This window comes from Gopherus evgoodei, chromosome 4, assembly GCF_007399415.2.
Source record: "Gopherus evgoodei ecotype Sinaloan lineage chromosome 4, rGopEvg1_v1.p, whole genome shotgun sequence".
NCBI lineage: Eukaryota > Metazoa > Chordata > Testudines > Testudinidae > Gopherus > Gopherus evgoodei.
The window spans coordinates 75,345,473-75,363,037 of NC_044325.1; the positions used below are offsets into that span (position 1 = coordinate 75,345,473).

At 40.6% G+C, this 17,565-nt stretch overlaps 1 protein-coding gene across 33 annotated transcripts in view; it reads right to left on the reverse strand.

The window, feature by feature from the left end:
• The window catches only part of MADD (MAP kinase activating death domain), a 132,969-nt gene that overhangs the window by 13,047 nt on the left and 102,357 nt on the right, over positions 1–17,565 (reverse strand). For all 33 annotated transcript variants that reach the window (XM_030559839.1, XM_030559853.1, XM_030559858.1 and 30 more), the window contains 4 exons: positions 16,361–16,468; positions 16,110–16,274; positions 7,871–7,943; positions 2,270–2,376 (listed from right to left, as the gene is read on the reverse strand). In XM_030559839.1, coding sequence (XP_030415699.1) covers positions 2,270–2,376; positions 7,871–7,943; positions 16,110–16,274; positions 16,361–16,468 — 453 coding nt within the window. The remainder of the gene's footprint in view (positions 1–2,269; positions 2,377–7,870; positions 7,944–16,109; positions 16,275–16,360; positions 16,469–17,565) is intronic.

Below are 17,565 nucleotides of genomic sequence, written 5' to 3' on the forward strand. Positions count from 1 at the left end.
CTTTCAGGGCGAGAGACAACTTGTGGGTTTGAGCAGAAGATACAGGAAGGTGATCAGGAATCAGTTGTATGCTCAGGTCCTAGAACATTTGTTTCTTCAAGCAGGAAACATACATATGAAGAGTAAGATTGCTCCAGTATCCTGAATAAGTCTCCTGCCAACACCTTACAGATATTCTTGAAAGACCGCATAGCAACGAACTGCAGTGATGTCTTCAGTTGCTATGTACTTACAAAGCTGCAAGCTCTGGTGCGGATTTAGAGATAAATTTCCTGGAGATATTGCATCTACTAGGAAAACAGAAAATGCAGAAAGGTATCTGGGCACTTCTTTTCACTACACCACCAGTAATACACTACTTTCATTTAATCCCCAAATGGTTAACTACCCAAGAAAGGCAAAGGGAGGCCACTAGACAGGACCCAAGATCATGCCAGTTAAAAGGTCTCTTTTAGAAACAGTCTTACCTATGTCTGCCTTCTGTAAATGGATCAATTCTGAGGGTAATCAAGGTATATTGATTTTCAAGTACAGATGACATTTCCAATAATAGAGAAGCTCTAACACATGATTCCAGCTTCTTTATTCCTCAGTACCAGAAACTACCTGAGATTTTTGTGTCAGCAAACCTGCAACTTGCCTCCTTCTCACAACCAAGTATCTGGGGAATAGAAAATTAATCCTACCACTTTGTTTACTTGTGCTCTTTTGCAGTTCAGTTTGTCAAACATTTTATCACTCTCTATTTGTCAAACATTTTATCACTTCCCTTTTCAGAGGGATACAGGGAAGAGGAAATAAGGGCAATGTAACAGGAAAATTCTCCATTTTTTATCCACTTAGATTATTTCCATTGATTGCAGTAGCGTCTGCTGTTAAGGTTCATATTATACAGCTTGAGCTTTTTTATTCTGGATGTCAAGGGAAAAGTTTAAACAGATCAGATACAATATCAATTATCTAAAAGCCCAAAAATGGTTAAGTGCAAGGCTATACAAAAGGCATGTGACTGCCCTGGAGGCATCTGGCTCATTTGAACAAAAATTAAAGGGTGATGTGTTTCCCCAAGTGGCAGAATTTATGGGAGTTTCCCATTTTTAGGAAAGTGAAATGTTTGAAAATAAAACAAAAATTAATAACATAACAATTAATAGACTATTTGTAACCTCTCATGGTGATAATCTTCCCCTATTCTCAAAGATCATCCATTATAAAAAAACAGGTTTACACAAAAGGTTAATAGGCATTTTTTCTATGTTTCATAGTTCCATTTTGTGTCTTGAGGGGTGCAGATGCTCTCCCCTCAGTTTGAAAGCAAGTGTGTGTGTAAAGGAACAAGGTTTATACGGTAAACAGTAGAGGGAAGATTTAATTAGAGGAAAAGGTAACACACTGCACGAGGGACTGACTGACAGCAGTTTTTTTCTCTCTCTCTCTCTCTCTCTCTCTCTCTCTCTCTCTCTCTCTCACACACACACACACACACACACACACACACACACCCCACCCTCCGCTAAAAAATGGTTCTACTGTCCAGCACAGCACACCTCTAATGACATATGCAAAACAAACATGAACACAAAGCAAAAAAACCAAAAACAAGGACTAAAGAAAGCAAATGAAACAACATCCAGATAAAGGGGAAAAAATGATAAAACAATTATATTTGTGTTTCCTCTACACCCACAGATAGATTGCTATTTGGAAAGGGGGGCAAAAAATCAGTAATTTATTCTCATCTTCTTCAATGTGAGAGAGTGTCATCCTCTTACTCTATTTTCTTGTCTGGATCTGCAGACTCTCCCACATTTTTAAAATACAAAAATTAAACATGATGAAGAAAGTTACCTGAAATACCTGCAAATGTACCTAGCTTAATCTTACAGACACAGTGCTAAATCACTGTGCCATCAGAATTTCAGAGTTCACTACATAATATGTTATGGAAGCGAAGATTACCGCCTACTATTTTTTGTTGTTTCTGTTTTAGTACCTTGAGTACCAGTTATCTTGTGCACCTACAGAATTCTAGCAGCCAGAAACAAAGTTAATACTCATCTCTACAACTAATTCTATTTTAAAAAGAAACGTATTATAGATGTCTACACTCTGAGAATTTCTCATTTCAATATTTACAGAATATAGGCCATATTCCCCTTTGTCATCCTACCCTTTCCCCTTGGTGGTGCAGTGAAGAGGAAACACATTGATGCAGAAGTGCTGCAAAAAGCTTCATGCTGACATACTCTAGTGGAAGATTCCCTCCTACCTGACTATGCATAAACTTCAGGTTAATTCCTTCCAGCGTGACTTGCAGAAGCCCTCCTTCACCAGTTTTCATATCCTGCACTGGGAACTCACCACCCAATTCAGGTCCTGCAATATAACAACAAACAAAGAGAAGAAGGACACAAAAGAATCAAATAGAGTGAGCTGCACAATACTTTCCATTTATTGAGTGATTAAAGCAAGAACATTGCAACATTTTATGACATGAATAGTATTGAGTACTTGATTAAAGTCTAGCAGTGAGTGCTCTAAACACCATCCCATATTTAATTGCTAGTCTCTGTAATGTGTGAGGGAAATTAAAAGACTAGCTCAGAGTCTGTACTTGTCATGGGTACGTGGTAAGAGGGCTTTTTGTTTATTTATTTTTTTAAGAAGTTAGCTCTCTTTTCTGTACGATACAACACAATGGTTAACACCTTACAAGCATTAACTTTCCGCAGAAGCAGAGCAAATACAAATTTACCTAGAGCTTTGAATTTCCTGCAATTTCAAATGAACATAAAAGTGTCCTAATGGGGTGAAAATAAAATGGAAATATTCTTAATGCCACAAAGAAAGAAGGGTTTCCTGAATCCCTCATGTCCTTCTGTGGTGCTTTCTGAGGGCATCCAGAACTGTAAGCCACCCTGTTATCCCTCTGCCCTAGCAAAAGAGGGATTTGTTGATGCTACCCTGTTTGACTGCCACCCTAGTGTGGTAGTCAGCCAAACAAACTTAGGATTCCAACAGCCCTTACTGTGCCTTGCAGGTAATGCTCGGTACCCAGAGTTCCCGTACCCCCAAAGGAGTATTCCTCTGTAGTATACAGCCTGCCACTGGACTATCACAGGAATTACCAAATTAGTTGTCTCCAAAAAGACAGACTACACATGCATCCGCCTGTTGCCCTTCTCTGTACTTTTTCTATTTTTCATATAACTTTTCTGAGATGGGGCAACTAGAACTACATACAGTATTCGAGGTGTGGGCACAACATGGATTTATATAGTGGCATGATGATATTTTCTGTCTTATTAGCTATCCCTTTCCTAATGGTTCCTAATATTGTTTGCTTTTTAAACTGTTGCTGCACACTGAGTGGATGTTTTCAGAGAACTATCCATAATGATGCCAAGATTTCTTTCTTGAGAGGTAACAGCTAATTTAGATTCCATCATTAAATATGTATAGTTTGGATGATGTTTTCCAACATGTATTATTTTGCATTTATCAACAGTGAATTTCATTGGCCATTTTGTTGCCCAGTCACTAAGTTTTGTGAGATCCCTTTGTAATTCCTCGTAGTCTGTTTTGGACTTATCTATCTCGAGTAATTTTGTATCATCTTCAAACATTGCCACCTCACTGTTTGCCCCTTTTTCCAGATCATTAATGAATATGTTGAACAGCAATGGTCCCAGTACAGATCCCCATGGGACACCACTATTTACAGACAGTCTCCGGGTTACACAAACCCGACTTACGCAAATCCGGACTTACAAAAAAAAGCTTACGGAACTTTTTCTGTGCATGCGTAATTGTCAAGTATACGTTCCCAATTTAGGCAAAATTCGACTTACGCAAGGTGTTCCGGAACGGAACGCTTGCATAAGTTGGGGAACGTCTGTATCTCTCTCCATTCTGAAAACTGACCACTTATTCCTACCATTTGTTTCCTGTCTTTTAACCAGTTACTGATCCATGAGAGGCCTTTCCCTCTTATCCCATGACTGCTTACTTAAAGTCCTTCACCAAACATTCTTGTCAAAGACTTTCTGAAAATTCAAGTAAGCTATATCCAATGGATCACCCGTCCATATGTTTGTTCAGCGGCAGCTCTAGGGATTTTGCCGCCCCAAGCACGGCAGGCAGGCTGCCTCCAGCGGTTTGTCTGTGGAGGGTCCTCTGGTCCTGCGGCTTTGGCAGACCTCCCGCAGTCCGCCGAAGCCGCGGAACCAGCAGACCCTCTTGCAGGTAAATTACCGAAGGCAGCCCACCTGCTGCCCTTGCGACGCTGGCATATCACCCCCCCACGGCTTTCCGCCCCAAGCACATGCTTGGCCTGCTGGGCCATGGAGCCGGCCCTATGTTTGTTGACTCCCTCAAAGAATTCTAATAGATTGGTTAGGCATGATTATCCTTTACAAAAGCTGTGTTTACTCTTCCCCAACAAATCATGTTCATCTGTGCATCCGATAATTGTTCTTTACTATAGTGTAAACCAGTTTGCCTGGTACTGAAATTAGGCTTACTGGCCTCTAATTGCCAGGATTGCCTCTGGAGCCTTTTTTTTTTTTTTACCAAAAAGAATTTGTATTAAAAACAAGAATAAGTTTATTAATAAAGAATGGAGATTTAAGAGATACTAAGCAGAGACAAAAACACAAAATGGTTACAAATAAAACTAAGTATTTGGTTTTATTCACTTTCTAGTGGCTAAAAATTAACAGGCTACAATTCTTGTCTAAAGCAGTATTCTCACTGGGATGGAGGCCCTGTGTGTCAAGCCAGGTCATGCCCATTGAGGGACTGGTACACCTCACTACCAAGTTGTCAGGATTCTCTGTTAATCAGGTAATTGTAGCAAAGTGGGCTCTGGTTCCCTGCCAGGATTGCATAAACGAAGAGTTGGTAGCCTCTAAGCCTCCAGGTTGGGACTGAGAACCACAACTAGGGTCCTGGCCCTCTTGGCAGAGCAGAACAGCAAATCAGTGTGTAGCTCCTGGGCAGGGCAGGGCAGAACAGTCTAAAGCCCCAGAGCCCCATGGCTGGAACCGAGAGCAGACAGCAGCCGTGCCTGGTGGCCCGTGGAGTGTGGCTGGGAAACCTGGCCATGCCTGCTCCACTGGGTTCTGACCCAGGACCCTATGAAGTCAGGGACTCCCGTTAAGGGTTTAGGCATCAACTTCTATTACTTCCCCTGGGTTACTTCCTACCACAAATTGCATCCCTGGTATCTTCTCAGCTGGTGGTGGCTTGGCATCCCCATTCGCCTCTGCCACCAGCGAGTCATCTGCAGCGTTGTCCAAGTCCATGGGATCTACTGCCTGGAATGTCACCAGCCCCTCTGCAGGAGCCTGCAGTACATGTCCTCCTTCCTCCTCAGCCAGCCTGACTGGGCTGGGCTGCCTCCTTTTATCTGGCTCTTCCACCTGAGGCATGCATAGCAGGGGAAAGGGGGCATGGCATCTTGGGCCCACAGTGATTGGTCCATCCCTGTTGGCCCAGTGTGGGGTTGGTACACTCCATCACACTCACCTACAGCCACTTCTTAGAATCACCAATCCACATGGCAGGGGATCCACCATTCACAAATGCAAAGAACACCAACCTCTTTGTTCCCTCAGTGATAACCAAAATGTCATTTTGCTTCTCCTTATATTCCCCAGAGTTTATTGTCTTTGTCACCAGAGTCAGGATGGACCTCTGGGGTTCAGATTTCAGTGTCTTCCCATGTTGATTACACATCCTCATTAACCTGCTTCTCCTGTTTATCTCAGATGACAATGGACAGTTCATTGTCTCTATCATCACCATGCTCAATTTACATTAGAGACACGGAGATAACTGTCCTCCCTCTTGTCTTGAAAAAAAACCTGTTTCTCTCTGATTACAGGCTTCAAAACACAGTATCAAAAATGTGTGTAATTCCTCATACAGTGTTAATACACACATTTCACAGTGATATTAATGACCAGTATTCACTGGCTTTGAACTGATATCTTACAAAATATTCTTTACAGATAAATATTGTGACTGAAATGTGTTAGATGTCGTAAGTTTGTCAGGCTTAATAGAAGTTGCTGTTATATGATATTGAACCCTTTGCAAGTGGGCACTGAGGGGCTCATAGGGTCACACTTTCTCTATGTTTTCAACAAGGTGTTTCAAGTAAAACATGTGGGCAATATTTGACCCTACAACTGGAACTTGGGACTTGTCTGCATGAGGCTTTTTTCCAGTTATACCAGTATAATTATACTGGTAGAGTTAAACAGCTATAGTTATATTGGTATAATTCCCCCGTGTGGATACACTTATTCTACAGTAAGAGTGGCTTTTTTTCTTTTCTTTTTTTTGAGCTTACTTTAAACACTTCCAAAGTGACATAAGTTAAACCGAAAAAAAGGCATTCTTCTACTGGAATAAGAGTGTCCACATGGGTAGTTATACCAATCTAACTAGATTGGTTTCAATTCACACCCTACCTCCCTTTCACTGATATAACTTCCCCATGTTGATAAGACCACAATTGATGATCATACACGAGCCAGAGCAGACTCCAGCTCCAGTTCCCAAAGATTACTCTGCAGTACTACTAAGAGTAAACAGTAACAACATTATTTTTATCATCCAAGTAAGCAGTTAACACTGAACAAACACACAAAGCTAGTATGTTGAGTAAGAACAATAAATCACATTTCTGGCCCTATACACTTTAAAAGAGGTTTGCTAGTTTGCCAGCTGCAACAGTGGCAGGATCTTCCTTTTTCCCATTCTGTTACTACTTGTCCACACAAGAATGTTTTACCAGTTGTACAGGTATCATTATATTGGTTTAAATCCCCATGTGGACACACTTATTCCAGTATAAAATAGTGAGGTTTTTTGGTTTACTTTAATTCCTTGAACAGTGACACAAACTAAACAGAAAAAGCCCCTCTTATGTGGGTCTAAGAGTGTCCAAACAATGGGTTATACTGGTAAACTCCAACGATTTAAATTCAGACCTTAGGTTACACTGGTACACCTCTACCCCGATATAATGTGACCCGATATAACACGAATTCGGATATAACACGGTAAAGCAGCGCTCCGGGGGGGACAGGGCTGCGAGCTCTGGCAGAACAAAACAAGTTCAATATAACGTGGTTGCACCTATAACACGGTAAGATTTTTCAGCTCCCGAGGACAGCATTATATCGGGGTAGAGGTGTACAACTTTCCCATGCACACAAGCCCTAAGTGTTAGAACTCTGCAGGGAACTACAGGGTGAATAACTGCTGATTCACTGGGACAAGTGGAGTTCATTAGACTTCACCCTGAATATAATGGAGGTGGGAGTAACCCTTTCAGAGGGCCAGGGCATGGAACAGATAGGTCCTGATGGAAGGAAAGGTAGCACCAGCCAAATCTAAGGAGAGAGCTAGAGTAAGGTTTCATGTCATGTAGTATTATTTTGGAATTATCACTGTATTAGTAAATCAGACCCCTGAAGGAGTGACTGATTTTAGAAATTTATGATTTTTGGTGAGGACTATACCAGCCAATAATAAATCATCATCATCATCTCCTCCTCCTCCATCACAACCTGCCATACGTGCATAGGTAGAGGAGGAAACAGAACGTTGAGATCACTGAATAAAAAGCACTACATTCACACAAACCATCATTAAAGAGGCTGGAGAGATGAGGTGGGTGAGGTAAAATCTTCTAGTCAAAAAAAAAAAAAAAAAAAAAAGATATTACCTCACCCACCTTGTCCCTCTAATGTCCTAGGACCGACATGGCTACAACTACGCTGCATTAAAGAGGTTGGTTGATCATACAGTACCTGCAAAATCGTGTCCACCCCTGCCTGGAGGCCACAGCTCTTACCTGGTTTAATACTTTGCTGTCTTGCTGCTGCTCGCTCCATACTGTCTTTTACACAATAGTACAATTCCCGACACTGTAAGAGAAGAGTTAGATAACGTGTTTTCACAGCATGCACTAGCAATACTGCATCACTGAGAGCACAGAGCAGCTCAACAGCATTGATTGTGGGGTTTAGTGTGTGGATGTTGGGTGGTGGTGGTGGCCCATGATATACAGGAGATCAGATGATCTGGTGGTTCCTTCTGGCCTTAAAGCCTATGACTAATTCTCTACAAAAAGGTCAAGTCCTTTCCTCTCGTATGACCATTTCCATGAGGAAGTCCTAGGAGGATTACCAAAGGATCATTTGATAATAAATATCCAACGGTTTGTGATATTTGATTACAGACTGCATCCCAATAGTTTTTAAATGACTGGACACGTCCTTCATAATCTCCTGTCTACCCACAATTTCTGCAACATTTATCCCCATTTTCCCCTCTCTCTCAACTCTGACTTACCACTGAAACAATATCTTAAAGAAATTTTCTTTTGTTCTGCTACAAGCAGATTGCTGGTCTACCTGTCCAGATCAAATACCATTCCTCTGGGGTAATTTGTCTACCCAGGTCCACAGAATCCACCATTTACTCTAGTTTAAACTAGCAAGTGACCCATGCTCCATGCTGCAGAGGAAGGCAAAGCCCCACCCAGGTCTCTGCCAATCTGACCTGAGGGAAAATTCTTTCCTGAGCATATGGGCAAGACCCACCAGACCCCCTGGAAAGAATTCTCTGTAGTAACTCAGAGCCCTCCTCATCTAGTGTCCTATCTCCAGCCACTGGAGGTATTTGCTAATAGTAATCATGGATGGGCCATGTATCACAGTGTTGTAGGCAACCTAATCATATGTTCCCCTCCATAAACTTATCAAATTCAGCCTTGAAACAAGTTAGGTCTTTTGCTCCCACTACTCCCCTGGGAATGTGGTTCCAGAACTAGAAACCTTCATCTAGTTTCAAACCTAAACTTATTGATGGCCAGTTTATATCCATTTGTTCTTGTGCCAACACTGACACTTAAATAACTCATCTTCCCCGCAGCGTTTATCCCTCTGACGTATTTATAGAAAGCAACCATATCTCCCTCAGCCTTCATTTTGTTAGACTAAACAAGCCAAGCTCCTTAAAGTCTCCTCTCGTAAGGTAGGTTCTCCATTCCTCTGATCCTCCTAGTAGCCATTCTCTGCATCTGTTCCAGAATTGCACACAGTATTCCAGATGAGGTCTGACCAGTGCTTTGTATAATACTTCCTCTAACTCTATTGGAAACTCCTTGCCTGATGCATCCTAGGATTGCATTAGCCTTCTTCAGAGGCATATCACATTGGCATCTCATAGTCATTCTGTAATCGACCAATACACCCAGGTCTTTCTCCTCCTCTGTCATTACCAACTGATACATTCCCAGCATATAGCAAAAATTCTTGCCAGTAGTCTGTAAAGGCACTTTGCACTATTAAACTTCATCCCATTTCTATTAATCCATTGTTCAGTGTCATCCAAATCTTATGTAATATTCTGGTCCTACTCTGTATTGGCAATACCTCCCAACTTTGTGTTGTCTGCAGATTTTATTAGTACACTGCTACTTTTTGTGCCAAGGTCATTAGTGTTCAATAAGATTGGTCCCAAGATCGATCCTTGAGGAACTCCACTAGTAACCTCTCTCTAGCCCAGCATGACCCGCTGAAGTTTCCCCTTTAACCAGTTCCTTACCCACTGTTTAATTCTTTTATTAATCCCTATCTTCTCCAATTTAACTAATAATTTGCCATGTGGAACTGTATCAAATGGTTTACTGAAATCCAGGTAGCTTAGACCTACTGCATTTTCTTTGTTGAGAAAATTAGTTATCTTCTCAAAGAAAAAGATCAGATTGATAGATTTATTAAAAATCCTTGCTACTGAGCTTACAATTTCATGTGCCGATTTCTTTAATATTCTTTGATTGAGTTTATCCGGGCTGCCTGATTTGGTCCATTAAGCAGTCTGAGTTTGGTTTCCACCTCGGATATGGTAATTTCTTCTTCCATATCCTTGTTCCTATTAGCCACAGCCCCTATTTTCATTACTCTTATTAAAAATGGAGACAAAGTATTTGTTTAGGTTTAGGCCCAGATAATCTTTAATCACTACCCTCATTCTCAGTGTTTCACAGTCCCACTTCTTTCCTTGTGTTCTTTTTATTTATATGGATAAAGAACTTTTACTATTAGTTTTAATTTCCTTTGCAAGGTCTCACTCTGCTTGACTTTTGACAGTTCTCACTTTTCCTCTACACTTTCTGATCACCAAGCAGTAGCCTTCCTTGTTGATCAGTCTGTTCTTCCATTTCTTGTAAGCTTTCTCCTTTCTCTTAATAATCTGTTTGAAATGCTTGTTCACCCAGTTTGGCCTGCAACCATTCACTATGAATATTTTGCATTTGCTTGGGATGTAGGCTTCCAACAGTTTCCGCAACTTTGATTTAAAGTAATTCCAAGCCTCTTCCACATTCAGATTATTGAGTTCTTCAGTCCAGTCTACTTCCCTAATTCCTTTAATTTTTTAAAGTTTGCCCTTTTGAAATTAAGGACCCTAGTTGCACACCGATTTTTGTTTATGCTTCCATTTAGTTTACACTGAATTAGCTCATGATCGCTTGAGCCAAGGTGGTCCTCTACAACCAGTTCCTCTAGGAGGTTCTTGCTATTTATCAATTCAAATCTAAAATGGCATCACCTCTTGTTGGTTCAGTGATTATTTGGTGAAGAAATCTGTTGGCTATCATACCCAGGAATATTCTTGCCCTTACCATTATTAGTAGCACTTGTCTTCCAATATCTCTAAGAAATTAAAGTCTCCAATGATCACACAACTCCCTGTAAAATTGATTTCATTAAAAATATTAAATAGGTTTTTATCCATAATCAGATCAGATCCTGGAGGTCTGCAGCAGACCCCAAGCACAATCCCAGTGGAGCCTTTACCACCTTTCTTCTCCAAAGTGATTTTGATCCAAACAGATGCCATGTTATTCATTCCATCACATTCCATTTCTTCAGTTAACCCCTTCATTAATATATACTGCTACTCCACTACCTTTCCCTTTATTTCTGTTTTCCTGAAAAGCACATACCCTTCAATACCTATATTCTACTCATGACTACTATTCCACCATGTATCTGTTATCCCTATATCATCTGGTGCCACTTCCTGCACCAGTAGTTCTAGTTCCTTCATTTTACTACCAGGCTCCTTGCATTGGTGTACAGAGATATTTGTTGTTTCTGCTTGGCTTTACCCAGATTCTTCACCTGGTTAGGTACAGTCATTTTACTGCCAGTATCACCTACCTTTCTGTTAATATCAGTGGTACTGGCACTATTTTAATGTCCATTCTCCACTGCTGTATCCTTTTTTACTTGTTTTTCTTCCCACCCCATGTTAGAATCAGAATGGCGATTACCTGAGCAGCACCCAACCACCTCCCTTGACTTCCTAGTTTAAAGCTCTTTTAATCAGTTATGCCAGCCACCATCCCAGAAGTCTATTTCCCTGCTACTCAGGTGGAGTCCATCCCATGAGAATATCCTCGGTGCATTATTGCCTCCCAGGGTTGTCAAAGTCCTCCTTGTAGCCATTTGTCAATCTTTGCACTTCTCTTTTAGAGACAGGAAGAATCCCACTGAAGATCACTTGATCACATTTCTTTAAGTGTTTTCCCCAGGTTGGTGTAATCTTTCTTGATACATCCCAGTGAGAATCTAACAGCAGCATTTGTTCCCACACAAAAGAAAGCCAATGGATTCTTTCCTTCTCCCATTAGGATCCTCTTCAGCCTCAGGCTCACATGCTAGATCTTAGTTCCCAGCAGACAGCACATTTTCTGTTCTCTGGATTAGCTCTGGTGACAGGCTTGTGTGTTCTTCTTAGTACATTGCCCCCAGCCACTCAGACCTGCCTCTTCTTGGTGTTGGTGTGAGTCTCCAGCCCTACCTCTTCTGTTCTTTCTGGCTACAAGTCTCCCTGTCTTCTGTTCTCACTTGCAATTTTCTGCAAGTCATCCTCTATCCTTCTGGGGCTCCAAACTAGGGCTACCTCCATTATCTCTTCCCTTCTTCTAGCTGTTCTTTTCTTCTTTGCTCTCTCATCTTCTGTTACTCCCAGACCCTCCCCATCATTTTCCAACTCAGCAAACTTGTTCCTCAGTTTTATTTCTCCATCGCTAGCTGATCTGTTCTTCTCAGTCACATGCTTCCACTTCTACTTCCCTCATCCAGCAGTCTGCTCTCTCAGTTCTCTGGTCCAGCTTGCATCTGTAAATCCTGAGGTTTTCCTTCAACCTCCTCTCTTCTTCCCTCCATCATCTGCTCAATTCCTCTTTGAAACTCAGCCATAGTTTCTAGCTGCATCTCCAAACCTCAGATCTTTTCTTCCATCAGATCTATTAGGCAGCACTTTTTACAAAGCACCTTTCAGGTACCCTCTCCAAACTAATATACATCCCACAGCTTCCACAACCAGTCATCTTGTCTTTCCCATTCTTTGGATCATTACCACTGCTGCCTCAGTAGCCATCATAGCCTTCCCGCCAAAGCTCTTGTCAAAAAAGGGGAAAAAAACAACCTGAAAAACTCAACACATATACTCTTCCCCAAACTCTCCTGTTCTCTGGCTCCTGTGCTAAGGTCTTTTCTATCTTTAGGGAAAACCACCACAGTAGCTTCTTTCATAGGTTATGGAAGTTCCTCCCCTAACAGAATAGCATTGAAGATACTTTTCAGAGGATCCACTAATAAATACCTCCTTAAATACCTTGTACCCTTCAGCTGGAAGACCATGAGGTGCTGGAGATTTACCATTTTTCATACTTGCTATTGCCGCTAGGATGTAGTCTCCTGTTATTTATCTAAAGTTCGTTATCAATTTTGCTTATTTTTGGCAAGCCTGCTACTTCCAGATATTTTTTAATAACTTCAGAGTTTGGAGTATCTGTGGTATGGAGATTTTTATAATAAGCAGAGTATATAACTATCTTGCTGACTGTTCTTAATTGGTGGAATACACTGTTCTTGAATACCTTTAGGCTTTTGAGCCAACAGTTTATCACTTATTTCCTCACTCATAAAACATCTCCTTTTATATCCAAGTGCTTTTGCAGTGGCATCTGTCATCAACATATCTAATTTCCCCCTAAAATTAGTTAATTGTTTATATACATTTTTGAACTTGTGTTTTTATGAATGTCTTGTAACCTTTTTATCTCCTGTTCTAGCTCTATTTTTTCTTGTGGTCTTTTTTTTTTCAACTGAGTTTGTCTGTTTTTCAACTGATCCCTAAATAGTGCTTTACCTGCTTCCCAGAGGCTGGCTCTTTTTTATTATCTGTATCATTTATTTGAAAGCATTTTACAAATGTCCTCTTTAATTAATGCAAACTGTCTTGGAGAAGCAAGCAGTTCATTTTCCAAAAAAGTAATCTTAGGGACCTATCTCTGCTGTCAAATATTACTTCCACTTGTGCACGATTTCACAATGTAAATAATGCCAATTTCTGCGGATCTTGGCTGCTTCATTAAAGATGTAGAGATTAACATTAAATCTATTCTAGAATATAACTGATGAAGGTGTGGATAAAACGTGTCATCTCTTTCCCCCAAGTGCAATTCTCTCCAGCAATCTGAGATGCTGAACTGTTGGCACAGAGATGTTAATGCTGCATCTGCTTCCCTATCCCCCTTGTCATTATCAGATCTATCCCCCAATAACTAGTTGGTGTGCAACTGAATTCTCCTCCAAGTATAATTTCCCCTTCTCCAAAGTGTCACAGTGTTTTAAAGAAGACCTAAAAAGTTTTTGCTTTTAATTTAGGAAAATACACTGAGCCTACTGATATTAATAACCCAGCAATTGTGCCCTTCAACCACATAAATCAGACCTCCTTATCTTTAAATAAACTTTAATTTGACACATTTAGCAAATATACCCACTGCTCTTTTCTTTTCTTTAGCTGAAGCAAAAAATATCCACTGGAGAGATTACCTTTCATGCCCATAACGTGCCCCTCCTGAAAATGGAAAGTTGGAAGTAGAATAATCTGGTCCCTCTCCCCCCACCCCCTTTAAACTCTACTAGGGCTTTTTCTTCCCTTTAATGACATTATTTAACCCTTTGACATTCAAAGATGTCACTTCAAAAGGAAGAACAATTGATAACTATTTAGCTTATTGAAAAACTTGAAATTGTGATGTTTCATGGCATGAACGCTTGTATTGCCAATGTCTCATTTGTTTCTAATTATGTTGCATTCACGATTGCGTGCCTGATTATAGTTTGATTTTTGTCTGTAAACTTCCATATCTATTTCCTGTATTAATTCCCACCCACCTCCCCAGTTCCTTCCCCTCTTTGCATTCCCCTTACTCTAAATCCATAGATAAAATACAAGTATAACAGGCAAAACAGTCCCAAAACGACTGTGTTACTGAACGCTAAACCTTTGTGCTCTTTCCATGAACTCATGTACTGCTTTTCTTGAAATCCAAAGGTGGTACATTCTTCACCTATGGGCTCTTGACCCTCACCCATAGGGACACAGTGCCATCTGGCCTCTTGAGTTATGGGGGAGGGTTTACACAGACCCTCCCACTAAAGGCTCCTTCCCCACTTCCTCTCTATTTTCTTCAGTCTCCTCCATTTTTGGGATTTATTTCCCCCCCCTTCCCCCGCCACCCCATTGTACTTTCTTTCCTCTTCATTTTAAAATATTAAAACACAGCTACTACTGATCACCTCAATTAAAGCAAATTTTCATTATTATTTTATTACACTGCAAGAGTGAGCCTTCTCTAAACTTTCAGACAAAAAAGGTGCATTTTACAATTTTGAAATCAGAGGCCTGTGGGAGGTAACAACTTCCATTTACAACTAACCCACTCTAAGCCCACTAGGCCCAAGTTAATAGTAAGGAATTGACCTTTTGCTGACAGTCATCATTGCCTGTTAAAGAAAGCACAGTGGAACCAAGCTGAAATTGCACTTTAGGACAGTAAAATAATGATGGAAATAAATAAATAAAATCAATCTACACTAGCAGTTAAACCATTTTCAGTACCCTTTCCAGGGGGGAACCACTTACTGACAATCAGTATCAGCAACAGGTCAGTTTCCTAGTGCAGACTGGGCCTCAGAGTAAACCCATTCTTTTCTCCTCTCTCAGCTTCCAGCAATCACAACCCTCAAAAATACTTGTTCGTAACTATATAGTTTTTCCCGTCATAGTTTATAGTGATTTCATTACTGCCACACCTCGTGACTCTCCTCTTCTAAGTCCCTTCTTAGGCATTACTTCAAGGATGCCTATCATCTATAATCTGATACCATGATTTTAAGAAATACATAAGTCTCAAGATACATAAGTTAGCTTCCCAAGTTACTGCATTAGCAAACTGTCATTGTGGTCCTTTCCACCCCATGCCCTTCCTGTGTTATTGCCTCCCAATCTTATTTCCTGTAGAGAGTAAGATTTTGAAGACAGGGGTCTGTCTTTAATTGCTTAGTAAAGAATTATGCACATAATATGATGCTATAGCCCTTAAATATATTACTTGTAGTTACAAATCTTTAGCTCTCTTGGAGTTCAATGTCTAAGAGTTATTCATTTTTTTCCTAGCAGGTTAAATTCATTTATTTTTACCTGCAAAGCAAGCACAAGGAGAAGATAAAGGCTTTGAGACTAGTGGCAAATGCAAATCCACAGAAACAGCAAATCCAAACAATTGGGTCCATGAAGACTTTTCACTGGTTCCCTTTTCTTTTCTCTGCATCTCATGGCAAACCCAGAGTGGCAATGATTTTATTTAGCTTTCTATACTTGGGCCAGCCCAATCCACAATCTACCAAATTATTTAAAATATTTTCTTCAAGCAATTTCAAGATTTAGCGAAGAGGAGACCTCCCCAACTGAGCAGATTTAAACTAGGTATTAGATTTTGTCTGCAGTCCCCAGCACACACATGCACGCGCGCGCACACAAACACACACAGACACATAGACACACACAAAAGTGACTTCCTGAAACAACCTTCATATGAACAGGTAATACCTACATCAAACATCAGTTCTGCTAAACAGATACTGCAATTCAGTAATCATCACTGAGGATTCATTGCCCTCTCCCTTCCTTTAGGAACTAAAAGGGTGAAACAACAGATATACCTTCTTGGTGTAGAACTTATTCAGCTGTGTCTCCTGGCCGTTCCTCCTCCAGAGACACAGCACTTTCGTTTTAGGACAATATGTCATGTTGATGAGTTTCTCATACCACCACCGTTCATACACAGTTCCAATGTTACTTCTCAGCACAATGCAATCATCACACACCTGAGGGTATAAAGAGTCTTAGCTGGGAATCTTCACATCATACATCTAGCATTATTAACTGCGGTATCATTTATTCTTGTCTATACCTCCATGAAGAAGATGTCTCCTGTTGTATCTGTCCCGGCATGTACTACAAACGTCTGCTTCTTGATGTGTCTGCTGCCGCTGGGCCGGACAGACAGCTCTCGGCCGCCCTATGGAAAAGGAAGATTTGTAATTAATAAACTACCATCTCTAATTTCTGTGATTTTATAAAGGATCTAGTAGGTTACATCTGCTGTGTCTTAACCAGGATAAAAGGTGTGCTTGTACTCAAGTCATCACTTCTCAAGATAGGGTAGCTTAAGCAAGAACTGCTATTCTGCAAATCAACACTCATCCTGCTGTGTTCACACTAGTACTATACTCTCTCGTGTGGCACTAAGACTTCTGGGGACACATCCCATAGTTCTTTCCATTGCAGTAAGTTGAACTGCTTGTGAATTCTTTCCCAATGAATTGTGAAAGAACTTCCCTTGTCTTTTCTGGATACACAGAGGAATTGTGGGAAGGCACTGGAGGACTAGCAGCACTATGTCCACCTACAGTGGTCATGTTAGGAGCTGACAAGTTGTGCTAACTTGAACATTAGCATATATTCTGATGAGCCAGCCAGCTTCAGTTAAAAGCACCACTACCACTCAAATACTCAAGTTTTATGCATTGATGGAACTCGAATTAGGGGCAACAAGTTATAACTCGAGTTTACTTTGAATTCTTTAACTCAACCTATTAACTCAGATGAAAACTACAACCAGCCTCATCTTCACTAGGATTTTACTTTGAGCTAGGGCATATCCACACTACAGCAACAAAATTATGGCACTGCAACTGTGCCACTGTGGGGCTGTAGTATAGATGCTTCCTACACTGACGGAAGGAGCTTTTCCATTGTGTAGTTAATTTATTTCTCTGAGAGGCAGTAGCTAGGTCAACAGAAGAATTCAGTGCTCAGGGTAACCACTAATGGTCACAGCTAGGTCATTCTAATTTTTAAGTGTAGATCAGGCCTAAGTTAACTCAAGTTAAGAATGTTTTTCGTTTTCCTAGTGAAGAAAAGGTCATGTAGTCCAATGGTTCTCAACCATTCCCAGACTACTTTCAGGAGTCTGATTTGTCCTGCGTACCCCCAAGTTTCACCTCTCTTAAAAACTACTTGCTTACAAAATTAGACATAAAAATAAATAAATGTCATAGCCCATTACTACTGAAAAGTTGTTTACTTTCATTTTGTCTGTATGAAATTTTAGTT